This window comes from Alligator sinensis, unplaced genomic scaffold (genome assembly GCF_000455745.1).
Source record: "Alligator sinensis unplaced genomic scaffold, ASM45574v1 scaffold1162_2, whole genome shotgun sequence".
In the NCBI taxonomy this organism is placed as follows: domain Eukaryota; kingdom Metazoa; phylum Chordata; order Crocodylia; family Alligatoridae; genus Alligator; species Alligator sinensis.
Genome location: NW_005843013.1, coordinates 147,278 through 161,802, shown reverse-complemented (window position 1 = coordinate 161,802; position 14,525 = coordinate 147,278). Strand labels below are relative to the sequence as shown.

At 39.4% G+C, this 14,525-nt stretch overlaps 1 protein-coding gene across 1 annotated transcript in view; it reads right to left on the bottom strand.

Moving 5' to 3' along the window:
• Positions 1–1,579: 1,579 nt before the first annotated feature.
• ICOSLG (inducible T cell costimulator ligand) overlaps positions 1,580–14,525 on the bottom strand; it is a 13,608-nt gene continuing 662 nt past the window's right edge. The window contains exons 2-7 of the mRNA XM_006036741.3: positions 10,642–10,682; positions 9,771–10,136; positions 7,312–7,593; positions 5,227–5,400; positions 3,742–3,777; positions 1,580–2,361 (exon numbers count right to left, since the gene is read on the bottom strand). Of these exons, the coding sequence (XP_006036803.1) occupies positions 2,351–2,361; positions 3,742–3,777; positions 5,227–5,400; positions 7,312–7,593; positions 9,771–10,136; positions 10,642–10,682 (910 nt within the window). The 3' untranslated portion in view covers positions 1,580–2,350. The remainder of the gene's footprint in view (positions 2,362–3,741; positions 3,778–5,226; positions 5,401–7,311; positions 7,594–9,770; positions 10,137–10,641; positions 10,683–14,525) is intronic.

The window sequence follows — 14,525 nt, the reverse complement described above, 5'->3', positions numbered from 1 at the left end:
CTGGTGTACATCTTACAAGTTGCAAAGTAATGAAATAGAATTAAATAGTCTGAAGTAGCTTAACAATGCATTCCAGGAGCAGTGCTTTGTTCATTCCTTACATCCCCAAATACAAGGTGTAGCTTGTTGTGACCAAGAAATATAGAGGAAAACTGCTATTAGAATTGGTACACACATATGTCAAAAATCGCACTATGGGGGCTGATGTTAAAAAAACAAAAACACAAACCAACTGTCTGAACCATTAAGAAAATAATGTATTCCACAGAAGCATAGATATGATTCACATTTTAGGGAGCCTAGTGCAAGGCTATAGTTTTTATCAAACACATTATATTTAGAAGTCAGTAAAATGGAACACAAATAGACCATGGATTGCTGAAAATACCCAATGTCTACTTTAAGGTATAGGAGCAAAAGTAGTTTAAGGCACTCTTACAGTCTCACCTGCAAAATACTGAGACTGGGTCCACAACCCCAGGCACGAGGATATATTGTAATCTGAGAGGTGGGTGGCAAAATGAAAGCATTTTTTATCTAGTCATAAATGTGTCAGACTTACTCATGTACCTTAGGCAGAAGATACACATTACACTTTCCTCACAGTTCATACACAAGGTCAATTTAAAAAAATTACTGTTTTTTTTTTATACATAAGACCTTTGTTCTTCCCACTGTCATTTCAGCACAGAATCTTACAAAAACTCAGATTTTAACAGGGTTGGAATAAGCCTCATTTGCACTGAAGTGACTGCTAAATTGTGGCTTCAGTACATACAGAGCAGACCAGAGCTGTTTTAACTTGCAGTTATTGCACTATTCTAGTTTTGGGTATTGCTTCAATAGAAACTACTCATCATACAATCATTGAGCGTTTTTATAATATTCACAGTGATGGAATTTGATCATCACTCATGCTTTCATTTTTAATTGGAAGGTGAAGTCTGCTTTTAAGCTGAAAAACCAGAGTGCTGATCTGCTGTATCCTGATAGGAGCCTGGACAAAACAAGTCTGGGTTGACTTCATTCAGGTGGCAAAGGTGGTGCAAAACAGACTAGCAAATATCATAGACTGCTAGTGAAAATAGATATAAAGGCTTTGTGAAAAGTAAGGATGGCAAGAACTGCCCTAACCAAATGAACTAAGTTGTAGAAAAGACTCCTTCTTCAAAACCTTAAAGCCTTTTTGCATCCTGCACTTGGAAGATCCCCTGATCCTAGCAGCATTACAGGGGTCATACGATCAACTTCTGCCTTACGGATTCAGCACAACACAAGTCAACGCATCCTTTTTGATCTTCTCCACTCACTTATTTTGGTCATTAATATTTGTGCTATATCAATGGCCAATGCAATATTTTTTGCACTTCTGGATTTTTTGGGGGGGGAGGGAGGGGGGGAGGAGGGGAAGAAAGAGTCTATTTTAACTCTCCAGTGTCCTAGAATCCAATATGAAAGTGGTTAGATCTTGACAGGACCAAAGGGAAGACAGCCATGCTTGAGATTTCTGTCCCATCTGTAGGGTCCCATCTGCACAGACAACTGCTGACATCAATGCAACAAAGATGGTATTCCTTTAGCACTGCTCGTCTGAACTCTTGTGAACCAGATGAGATATCTGTGCTCAGTCAACTGGAAAACTCCCTTTTTGACAGAATTCTCTCTAAAACAGAGTGCAAACATTTCTTATAATTTAAAAAAGGCTTCCTAAGGTACAGCAGACTCTGTCCCTGCATGCAGAAGCTGGAAGCTTTTTGCATATTTGTGTACAGAACCACATGCAAACAATGAAGTTGGGAGAGGAGGCACCAAAGAAATGGTGAAAACAGAAGAGGCAACAGAGTTTGCTTTTATACAAGTCTTACAGTTTTTACTGTTCCAAGCTGCCACTCTTCCTGGTCAGTAGTCATTTTGAGAAGTTTATGAGGGACAGGGAGAACTTCAGCATTGCTGAACATGGCTGCTTCTGTTCACAAGGAACTCTGAGACAGATGATATAAATGGTCGGTTGTTATTGATTTTTTTTCCCCACCATTTTGGCACCAATTCCTGTGTGTCAACACTGTTCCTTTCACCAACACGTGCTTGAAACTCTAGTCATCTCCAAGGACTGTTTGCAATGATTAATTAACGTTTTCATGCTACAGTTGATTAAAAGTGGCAGAACAAAAGCAGGTGGATTTCATTGTCTTTTCCACTGAAGATGTCTTTTGCCATCACTGCTAGTCCACACTAAGGAAACAATGTGACACTCATATTTCAGGTGATGCTATCATCCATGGCTTCAAGGTAGTAATGGTGCTTTCCTTGACACATCACTGGTCACTCAAGTTGTTTCAATCTTTTCTGCTTACACAGGTGCTTCAAAGACAAGATAAAATTATCTTTATTACAAAACAAAACTATTAATGCATTTTTAATTTACATCACTGGTGAATGGAACAGGATGATAGAAGTTATGGTTCTATTCAGGTGATGTTACAACTGAATCCCATGGGTGAGTTCCTGAACTTGCATTGAGCCTTAGGATTTCAGTGGTGCCAACTGGTGCACATCCCACCATAGAGTCAAAGCCTTAATCTGCATCCCTGCCTACAAACATGAAAGGTCCCTCCCTCCTTCCTCCCCCAAACAGAGACCTGCATTGCCCTTGTTTAGTTTCAGCCTTCTCTGAAATGGAAAGAAAAAGCCTTTCACAATTCTTTTCTGTTACAGTGTAGCCAAGACTCTTATCTTCATGTCATTCATGGGTTACTGTCCTCAAAGATGAAAATTAAATTGCTAAAGCAGACATGTTTTGCTTTAACACCAAAAAGTGGAATTGACAGTCTTCTCTGCCCATATTGTTGTTTCACTTGAGTGTTTCATCTGCATTATGCATCTACACTGAAAACCTAGAGCTAGGGCTTCTTGGATACACACTGGTGGATTTGGCAGATCCAGGCACAGGGGCATCAGCTCAGCCTAGGAAGAGCTTGAGATAGCCCTGAACCCTGTAGCAGATGTTGTACCACCTTTCTTACTGCAGCTGGTGCTGCAAACTGAATAGAGGGGATTCAAACTTTAGGGCAGGAGGTCTCTGTTTTAATAAAAAAAATAATAGAAATATTTCCTGTTGCTGGCATTAATGGGGTTAGTGTGGTGAAAGTCGTTTTTCACTTATTGACCAGGTCCTGGAGTTTAATGAGAGCACTTGCCAGGAGGAGAGGACAAAGTTGACTCTAAGTAGACTGCTTATATTACATAATTGATTTATTGTTATCTGAAGGAGAAAACCCATTATTTTGAAATGGATACTAAACAGGAAATAGCTTAATGCCTGTCAATATTAAACAAACACAGCTGGTCCAGCTGGCCTGGGAGAATATCTGACCTGATGAGCTGGTTCATATTTTTCAGAAATATAAAGCAAAGCACTTTATGGTGCGATAGGTCAAGTCAAACGTATGTATGGTGGTAGGTGTCTGTGTGCTGTTCCAGCAGCATATATTTTCTATGCTGCAAATCTTTGTACTTTAGTTCCAACCAGCTTTGCTATAATTCTGCCAACTCTGTAGGTGTAGCACAGGTGGTATTACTATCAATTTAAGAAAAAATGTAAATCTGTACATTATTCAGATGTTTAATCCTGTACAGATTTAAAAATGAATATTCAAAGGTTTTGCAGGGAATTGAAGCTCTGAAGCTGAGTAGTTCTGGAGGTGTTTATGATAATGGTATGTCTGATCTTTTACTACTTACCATCGCGCTGTGTTCCTTCTTCATTTTGTTGGACATCTGTTAAAAGAAATACAGCATTTTAGGTATGTGAGTCATCTCTTCCCTCTTATCTGAGCTTCAGGAGAACTGAGGAGCATCTGTCAAGGACCAACACTCCAGTGAGTTAGGCAGGCAAACAGTAGAAAGACAGTCCCTGCTTACAGTCTACGTTATGACAAGATGCAACAGGTGGGCAAAACCAATGGAAGAGGAGGATGGGGTGACAGGAAAGCAAGCGAAATATCACACAGCTAGCAGAAGTCTCAGTGTGTTGCCCTCCTAGCCTCATTAGCATGAATGTATTAAGACTATTCTACAAATGCATACAAAGACTCTGCAAATTTCCTGTCCAATAGCTTCTCTGTCATAACTAGTTTATGACTTTTCTCTAAACATCACACATCTTCTTGCGGTACAAAATTATTGGGCCAGGGACCGTCTGGCTTGTCAATTCCTCCTGGCCTTAGTTGGCTAATATTGCTAATATTTCCTAAAGTTTAGATGATGAGAATGGGGAAAGAGAGTCCCTATGCTTCAGTAAGGCGTCATGGCTTTTAGCTGCAGCTCTGCACCAAGGGGCGAAATGCCTTTGAGTCATTTCCTACGGAAGGCACTGATAAGTGTTGTGCCTTTATAGAAACTGAAAACTCTGAATAAGTTCAGTTGTGACAGAATGAGGCAGAGCCAGGTCCCTTCTTTCTCCTCCATCCCTTTCAAATACATAATGATGCTTGCCAGAAAAAGTTCTTATCTGGATTGAAACCGTATCTAGGCCCTACCCAAGCAGAAGAGGGAAGGCTCTCTCTATTCCCTCTCTCACATGCTCTCCCTTGCATATCTACAATTTTGGCTATGAGTGTCACAAATATCTTTACCATGTATTTCTGATATATACACTAATGCCAGCATATATACTGTCTAGATCTCAAGATCACTACTGGAGCTATTTTTATTCTATGTTGTAAAATGGTGATAGGCTCACATAGGGGCAACTACAGAAATACAAGCAATTGTGTGTGTGGCTGTGCAATTACAGTCAGAAATGACTGCTGCTAGCTTAGGATACTGTATGAAACTGGTTGTTTTGGAAACCTGTATTAGGATCTAGAAACTTGAATCTGAGTCACTGATTCTAATCGTACCAAGACTGACTTTTAATTTTGGTTTGATTTATTCTCAGTTAAATGAGTTGGCAAGCTCAGCATAGTTCATAATGAAATACTGTCCACCTAATGCTACTCCACTTCACCATATCATCATGACAGCTTTCCCATGGATAATCTTACAGAGAAGCAAGAACTAAATAGATGAGAAGATTTGTCAATTTGGCACTTTTTACGAATTGGTTCCACTAAAAAATAAAGAGCTCTTTGTTATAAATGAATGACAACCTGTGCGACTTGCAGAGTTTTAGCAAATGAAAGAGAATTATTCAGATTTGACCAAACAGATTAGTGGTTTAGTTACCTGTATACGATGCCTGTCGCCAGGACTTCCTTTTCCAAAGCAAGCAAGTTAAACCAACTAGCGCAGCTATCAACGTGCCAATAATGACAATGCTTATAACTTTAGCATCTGGTTTATTTGGACTGGGGTCAGGCTCATTTATTTCAATTTGGTTTTGGTTTATCTTCTCAAAATCTGAAATGGAATTTAAAAAAATGCAGAAAGTAGTAAATTATCAAACTTCAATCCCATTTGATAAACAAAAGATGATTAGTATTATTATAGCTTTATATATTAAACTTCAACAACAATAATGTCTCTAGGCTAGTATGCCACTCATACATGCAGCTTTGGTCCCAGTCCCCTCTGGTGGTTTTTAGCAATGCAAAATTTCTTCCCAAGTGGTTGATTTTTAAAATTATTACTATTATTACAATAATAGGAACAAATTTTCCTTCTTTAGAAGGTACTAGTGATGTAACTTCTATAAAATACATGCAGGATTATCATCTTAAAAGGGACAAAAAAATTGCTAACCCTGCCAAAACTGATTGCTATTTTGGGTTTGCTCTTCTGAAGCAGGAACCTACTGAACTAGTTTTTGAAGATTTTGTTTGAGTAATCGGTGTACTTTGAATTACTCACCCCTTCCCACCCTCTCTCCCAACACAAATGAAGATGAGATCCTTGGTGGTAGTAATTTCCTGTAGCTGTAATGAAACTCACATCCAAAATTTTAAAGCAGAGTTGTCAAAATTCATCTAGCCAGATCTGGAGCTGGGGGTATGTCACATGGCCCATGGGGCTGCCTGCAGGACTGGAAATTTGGTGGTGGGTCAAGCAGTGGCAAAGAGGCTGTGGGTTGAAAATTTGGCAGTGAGACAAGTAGTGGCTGCTTTAGCTCTGAGAACTGCAGCAGTTAATTTGGCAGCAGTTCTCTTACTTGCCCTGCTGCCAAATTCCTGGCCTGGTGGCCAGCCCCCAGCCCAGATGACACAGCTTCATGGCCTGGATGCAGCTCATGGACCAGATCTTGGACAATTCTTTTTTAAGGCATCTTCAGTGCAAAGAGTTGTCTTCTTTAGGAGATGACAATAATTATTCCCATTTTTAACTCCCAACGCTTTTAAATCTAGGGCTGTCTCTGGGATTATGGTTAATAATGGGTACTTTGTTGAATGCGGTCCAAAATCTGCGACAGAAGGATGCTATAAGAAGTGCCATCCTTTCCTCATGGGACCTGCTAGGATGAACAGATTGGCTGCTGCTGCCCTTTGCCTTTAAAAGGGCAGGTACTGAAGATGGCCCAGTGGGTGTAGTAGGACAGGGGGGCTATAAGGAGGCTGCAGTGATTTCTGGTCCCTCGTGCAACAATGATTGTATCCTCTCCCCACCTTCTCATGGACAGCTCATCTTGTACTCTCGCACTGCCACTTGTTTTCCTGTTTTGTGAGATACTAAACAGCTAATTATTCTTCTTATTGCTAAATGCTTCCATTTGCCATAAATAATCCATCATCTACGTGATCCATGATTTATTGTTCTTTTGGCTGAATATGACTGGACTTCTCTTACAGACTTAATTTAAATGGTGTATGTTTGTATGGTCATGAGGTTTTGGGATTGAACACATCACTTCAAAATCAGCCACAGAAGGAACAAATCTGAAAGTGGTTGTAAAACATGGTAGAATCTTAATATGGGCTAGAGAAACATATTCTAAAGCTTCCTCAAATGTTCTTGGTTTGGCAACCATCTATCATGTTTCAACTCTGTTTGGGTTTTGTGGGAGCTGAAGGCAAAAAACCCAGAGTGACTCCAAAATATGCCAGAGACCAAGAGCTTCTACAATTGGGATGTTTCAAAATACTTGAAGGGGCATTTAGCTGCATTTAAAGAAAATAGTGATGTCACAGAAATACTTTAATTCTATACCAACTCAGGCTATAAAAACAAAATAATTTTAGTAGCCCAGATGATCACAGGCTAGTTTAGATTATCATGTTAATAAGTTTGCTTCTTATTGAAAATGAATATACTGGTGTGTGTATATGCTTATACATGTGTATACATTTCTTGCATGTAAAATATTATTAAATATCTTACTGGGTGTAGTTAGATTTTGCTGTAGTACCCTATTTTCTATGGAACATCCTATTTTCATCTTAGAAGTTGATTTAATCTTCAGTGTGCTGAAAACGCTGTATGTGCCATCAGGGTCCTGGATGACTGTCATATTTGGTTCAGGGAGGGAGATGTTGTCTTCATTTGTCCAATAAACTTTTGGTTCTGGATAGCCTCCGCTAGACTTGCAAGTAAATGTAATCTCTTCCTCAATGTTTGGTCTGCTTTCTGTTGGTCCATGTAGCACTGGTTGGCTGTAATTTGCTGAAAAGGAAATACTCATCAGCACTTTATAATTTATCTTTTACAAAGACAAAGATGTGATGCAAATTGGTTGTGAGGATTTTAAACTCCTCATAACTTGGACCTTCATATCTGTCTGTATGGACACTAAGTTGAAGGTATTATTGACTTATTGAAGGGGGAAGAAGGCAAGACAAAGCATTTCAATAGCATTTACAATAGGATTCAGAGCTAACTCGAACTACTCCACCACCATGCAGATAATTGAGATGCGTCTCCAAGGAGTTTCATAGATGTTAGGGGCTGGAAGGGACCTTATAGATCGTTGGTTCCAGGCCCTAACAGCTCTCCTTGTGGAGCTCTCCAGCATTGTGTGGTCAGGTGGAGAGGGACACACAGAGCTGTACAAAGGAAGACCCAGCTTTGAACTCGAAGAACTGCTAGAGGCCAGGCCCATCCACATCCTACTGCCTCCTGCCCCCTCACCCCAGCTCCCTGCTCCAGCTCACTGGTAGTACAGTTCCATTACACACAGATAAATAGGTTTCTGCAGGTTACTGCCTGGTTATGTGGATTTGGCACATCTCTTTTGTGCAGATCTAGGGGGAACAATCCAGACTTTCTGCACACTTCCCTATAGTCTTTTTTTAAAGGAATTTTGAACCAATGGCTTTTGTTCCACGTTAGTTACTGCTTCCCCATGAGTTATTTTTGCAATACATGACTGTGTATAATTAAGCATTGATTGGATTAACAAATGAAGCATTGCAATATGTTACAAACAACTCTTTACAAATAAATTCCCACTTTGCTTCCAAAATGTCTTCATTTCAGTAAGTATTTTCCATCTGGATAATTCTGTCTTTTAGATGACACAGGTACTGCACACTAAGAACCAGGATTTATCTTGGAGAGAATCAGGAAGTGCAGAGGGAAAGAAATTGGATGGTTACAGATTTAATTTTCAATTTTACTGTTCGAAGTCCTGATTCTGCAACCTCAACAGAGCTCTACTAACTTCAGTAAAGCCCAACTGAAATCAGTAAGGCTCTGCTTAGAGAGAGGTGTCTTTTCACGTGTATCACGGTAGGATTAGGGACATTTATAATTGGGGGCTTTTTAAAAAAATAAAACCTTCTTACTTTGGTTAGGAGCTAAGGGAAATGCATCGCAGTAAAGCTACTAAATAATTAAGGCAAATCTGCTGTAATGATTCATTACAGTATAATGTTTACAAAGTTATGTATCAGTAGCAAGTCAAAATCCCAAAGTAGGGCATATTATTTTTTGTTTTATTTGGTTACAAACTTGCAGTTATCATAAAGTAAAAAGACAACTGAAGATCATTACTTTGGGCTCTTTCTGTATATGCACTGGAATTTTCTCCTACCCATATCCTTATTAAAATGGATTTCCGTAAAGTTTTTGCAACTGATTCAGAAAGGAATTTTTTTTTTTTTTTACTCTCCACCCCAACATACACTGTTTTGTATCACAACTGGCTCTGAGAAGAGGGTTGGGAAGCAGGTGAGCTGGCCATGCCACAGGTGGTAATACCTGGCTTTGGAAGGTCACTAAAGAGAATAGTCCTCTGATGATAAATATCAATACCTACAGCTGGCACTTGGCCAAGATACCAGTTTGAAACAGATTTTTGCTACTAACCTTGCAGAAATTTTGTGTAACTATCCTAAGCTTTCTGCATTCCCTCACATGAAGATTTTAGGGAAGGAAAAGCCAAAAAGCTTGTACTTCAAAAGGTGGAGAACTATGGATGTGTGTGTATTTTTTTCTTCTTATTTGTTTTACATAGCTTCTTGGCAGGGAGCAGATGTTATATTTGTCCCTAGACAAGTTGTGCCTGCGTTTGTCCTGAAACAGAAATATTTGGGGACATCACTCTTGCAAACTTTTTTGGATTTATCCCAGGACAATGGGCATGGACATCTGAATGATTGCATTTTTGTCCCAGGACAAAATGGTTTATTCTGGGACAAATGTGATGCTTGTTTGTAGCCCAAGCAATACAACATTCGAGTTAAAAAGCTTGGATTCTTCTAAGGAACAAAGTTTATGTAGTGGTACCACTACCAACATCTGGGGCCTAGGAAGAGTTCATCTTTAATGTGTTATATAATAAATGGCCCTTCTGTGGTATCTATGTAAATCTTGGGTTTTTTTAGCATTCCATTCCTTACCTGCTACCCTGAGAACCACAGCCGTATCATAGTCGACCTTGAAAACTTTGTCCATCTTCTTCTGCACTATGCATCTGTATGTGTGTTCATCTCTTGGGGTGATATTTAACAGTAGCAGGGAAAAATCGCCATCTTCAAGTTTATCCTTCAGTAACCGAGTCCTGTCTTTAAAATTGTTGCACTGGTCACTTTGATTGTCTTCACCAAGAATTAATGCATGTACTACTGGACATGTTTTCAGATCATCAGCTATTTGCCAATAAATTCGTAGCTGACTTAAGTCTATATTTTCCTTTGAATAGATGCAACGCAATTCAGCTGCATTTCCAACAATACTGGTGACTTCGTTCTCTTCCACTGCAATAACTATAGAGGTATAAAAGTGAGAGAGGGGAAACAAAAGTTACAAAATTCCCAATCTAGTAAATTAAGTTGCTGCTTTCAAGTATCCTGTATACCAGATGATATGAAATATAATACTTATATTGTCAAAGCAAGATAATTGCTTATAAGTAAATGAATATTATTTTTTCTTTATGACTACACTGAATATTATTTTTTCTTTATGACTATACTGATTTTAATTCCATCAAAGATGAGCAAGAGGGCAATCCAGGGATTGTGAGAGAGGATCTATTCTCTTCTCTGCCACAAATTTCCTGACCTTGAGGAAATAATTTAGTTTTGGGTCCACAATTTTTGGGGGGTGATATTGAATACAAATCTTACAAAAGCCTTATACTGAGGAAGCCCTAGGACAGCTGTTGCAACACTACAGTTTAGATTTTATTTTGTACACATAACATACTCTGCATATTCAGAGGCTTATATTAAACTTGATTATAATGAACATAACATTTTCTTGACTTACCAGTTCTCAGAACATAGAGAAACAGAAGTAAAACTCCAGAGCTAAAATAAAAAGAAGACAACATAATATAATGAAATCATATATCATTAATGTTGTGCACACTACATCATATAATATTTTTTAGAGTGATAACTTAAGAGCAGAAGTGGAGCAATTGGACACTGGTATCATGTAGACACAAAATAAGTACCTGCACTTCTGTATCTTTTTTCAGGAAAAAAGGCAATAAGTACAAGCATAATATATTATACTAGAATGAGAGCGAGGGGCCTGTCAATTAGTGCTACCTCTGATTTAACAAAGGACAGGAACCATCTGTGGCAGGTTGATAAAATATTTTGATGTGATGTGTGTGTGTGTGAAATTATATTTATTTAACCATTTATTTGCATATCACATATGCTCAAATAAGACACATGCCTTGTTTTGGGAAGGCAGAAAAAAGAAGAATAATTTTCTTTAACCAAAGAAAGAATAATTAACTTTAACCAAACTGTTCAGAATAAGTTTCCTTACTTAAGACACAATTTTCAATAATTAATTTTAGGTAGAAAGGTAAGTATGATTTGTGAAAAAATAAGGTAAATAAAATCTGCAAATATATAGGAAATGAGAGAGTCGGGGAGAGGAGTTTAAAAGCTTTAGTGGAATGAGTTTGAAACAGTCACATGCCTGAACAACAAAGCAACACAGGAATTGGACAGATGTCAGCTATTGCGAGAAAAACTAGTTTAGGAATGTTTCAGCAAGTCCCAGTTTTTTCAGCTCTATCCATCTGTAGAGCCTGGGTGCTTTAATTATTATGACTTCATTCTGCAGGATTTAGGAGGGGGGTGAGGGGTATGGAAACCAATAATGAACCTCCAAAAAACATTTTAAAGCAGCCTTTCTATGCACAACCATATTGCAACTCTACAGTCTACCAGCTTGGGCCAGTGCCATTTGAAAGGGAGGAATTGTCCTTTGCCCTTGGCATAATGCCTTCATTAGTATCTCCTCAGAGGGGTAATGTATTATACTTGAAAGTTTTTATACATCCACCGAAACTCCTGTTGGTCAGGACTGAACTATGGTTGCAGGCCTTTAATTACTGCATACTATTTAAACCAAATCTGAAGACAGAATCACTCATTCCCTTGTGAGCTTTCTTTGATGCTTATTTCCACAGGATCTGATATTAACTTATCCTCACACTATCCCAGTGAAGTGCGGACTGCATTATCTCACTTCCCAGATGTGAAGCTGGGACATAGAGAAGGAAGGTCAAAAGTAATAACAAATTTTACATGTCCTAATTGAGACAACTAGCATCAGTTTTTTGGAGTGCTTGTTAAACAGAGTCTACTGATTTCACATTAATTTGTGAGCAATAATGATGGAATTGTTGCGCAATCCAGTGCTAAATCTGAAGAAGTTTTTACTGAACTTGTGCAACCTGTATTTTTTTCCTTCAAAGGTTTTTAACTCAGGCAAATTTAAGTAGATTTTCCTGGAGGTATAAGGCATATTCTTGATGCACAAAGGCCCCATCCTCCCTCATTCCATGCTAAATTCCAAGTCCCTGCTCCACAGCATGAGGGTGTTAAGACTGTTCAAATAAGTTACAAGATTTTTTTTACATAGGCAAAAGAATGTGTTGCTTCTTTAGTCACATGCATTGAAATGGCTTACTAGTTTTGTCTAAAATTATTATTTCTAACCAACCTGAAACAGACACCTGGTGCCTGTATTCTGTCCATTTATATTCACGTTGCCAGTGTGTATGAGCCTAACTCAAGGATCTCACTGTGCTAGTCTCTAGAATCATTTCCTTTAATATTTACCTTGGTGCTATTTTAAAATCCTGTGGCTTTTCCTATCTTACACAATGGGTCCAACTAACTTTTTTTTTCTTTGTTTCTTTTACTCAGTTGGAGAACAATACTTGATTTGTTTTGTTTTCCACTGGCCCATTTGGGGAATTCCCCTCAGGACCTATTGCTGGTATTTAATGAGAGCTGTACTTGCATTTGTTGTTGTTCCTGCTAGTTAATTGGAACAATGTGCAGGTGTAGATACAAAGATATTGTTGGTGTCTCAGTCTAGAATTTAGATTACACAGGTCCAGGAGGTGACCACTGTCCCTAAATGGAGGAACTTGCACTGCTCTGGAAACTACAGTGGTCTACAACTTCTGCACAGAGAGAGAGAGAGGTTCTGGCATTGAGCAGCAAGCTAGAGCAGAAGGGAAAATTCCTACTGCTACTGACTTCAGAGTCTACCCCTTAGGAGTCCATTCCTCCTCCCAATGAAATACAAAAGACTTCCATTATTAAAGTATGATTCATCTTAGTCCCTTGGTCTGTTTTGAAATATTTTTCCCCATTTCTTCCCCCATCTCTCCCCGCCAAACCTTTTTTTTTTTTTTGGCAGCAGTTTTGAGAGAGAGAAGAAAGTTGTACTTCCTCTTTTACACATACTCATCTGGTGAGATAATCAATCCCACTCACATCTTAAAGTTTACATGCACGATTTTTACGTTCTGCTCAGCAGTAGATTTGATGCAGTTGAAGGAAGTGTACTTCTATTTTTTGATGTGCTTAGAAAAGCGACTTCTCACAGTTCAATTTAGTCAAGGTATATGGATTTGATTTATGCCTTAACTTTTAAGAACATCTCCCTTTGCAACAGTATCTATTGCCTTCTATGTGTCATACAGAATTCAATTTCCCTAAATCTTTTTGCTCGTTAACGAAATTTCCCCCCATTATTTTCTAGTATCTTCCAAAATATTGTTATATTAAACTGTGATATGATTGCTGAAGTTTTTCTGGTGTCTCCTAAACCAAATTTGGGTTATGGGAAAAATTTAATTCAGTAGGAATGGCCTTTATGCAGGCACACAGGGGCAGAATATGGCTTTGATAGCATTTGAATCTTCAGTAAGTGTTCTCAGAATTCAGAAGGCAGATAAAACACTCTTACTGAATTGATCAAACCCACAAAGGCTGCAGCCTCTCAGAGAGATGCCCCAACTGATGAGGTTTGTAAAATCTACCTTTAGAAGACTTTGGGAAGTTCAGATCTGGATGCAGTAACAAGGTGCTGCTGCATGCAATTCATCAGCTGAGTTCTTCATCTATAGCAGGAGTGCTCAATCTCTAGCTCATGGGCCAGTTGTGACCCATGGAGCCATGGCATCTGGCACATGGAGCTCTCCTTGGGTTGGTAAATTTGGCAGCAGGGGAGCAGTGGCAGTTAATATCCTCCCTGGATGCCAAATTCCCAAGCTGTATGCCATGGGTCAGAGCCACACCATGCCCCTTCCGCCTGTGCAGTTAGATTGGGGATGGCTATTCCCCCTTCCTTCTGTGCGGCTGTATCAGGATCAGATCCTGCCCCCTCTCATCTTTGCTCCCTGCAGGACTGGGTTGGGGCTGGGATAAGCCCCCTTCCTTGTGTGGCTCAAACCAGGTGGGGCTGCTTGCTGCCCCCCACTCCCCCCACATGACTGGGTGGGGCACTGCCATATTTGCTGTGGGTGCTGGAACAAGACCCATCAACTGGATCGGGCCCCTGGATGGATTGGGCGCTGTCCATCCAGTTCACCAGGCAAAAAGGTTGAGCATCACAGATCAACAGTTTCAAGGAAAGTGCTTTTTCCCCCGCCTTGACCCTAGGGACTCCAGTCAGTGCTGAGGGGAGACTGGCATTCACTTGCTTTGCTGACTCTTCCATGTCATTCAGGGAAGATAGTGTAGTAAGAGAAGTGCTGCCCGCTAGAGCTGTGCATATATACACCTGTTGTTTGGGCTGGAGAACCCAAAAGGAAAAAAAGGTTTTCAGGTTTTGCCACTGAAGGGAAACACTGAACAAGTTCTTTGGTTTGGACGAAACCTATTCAG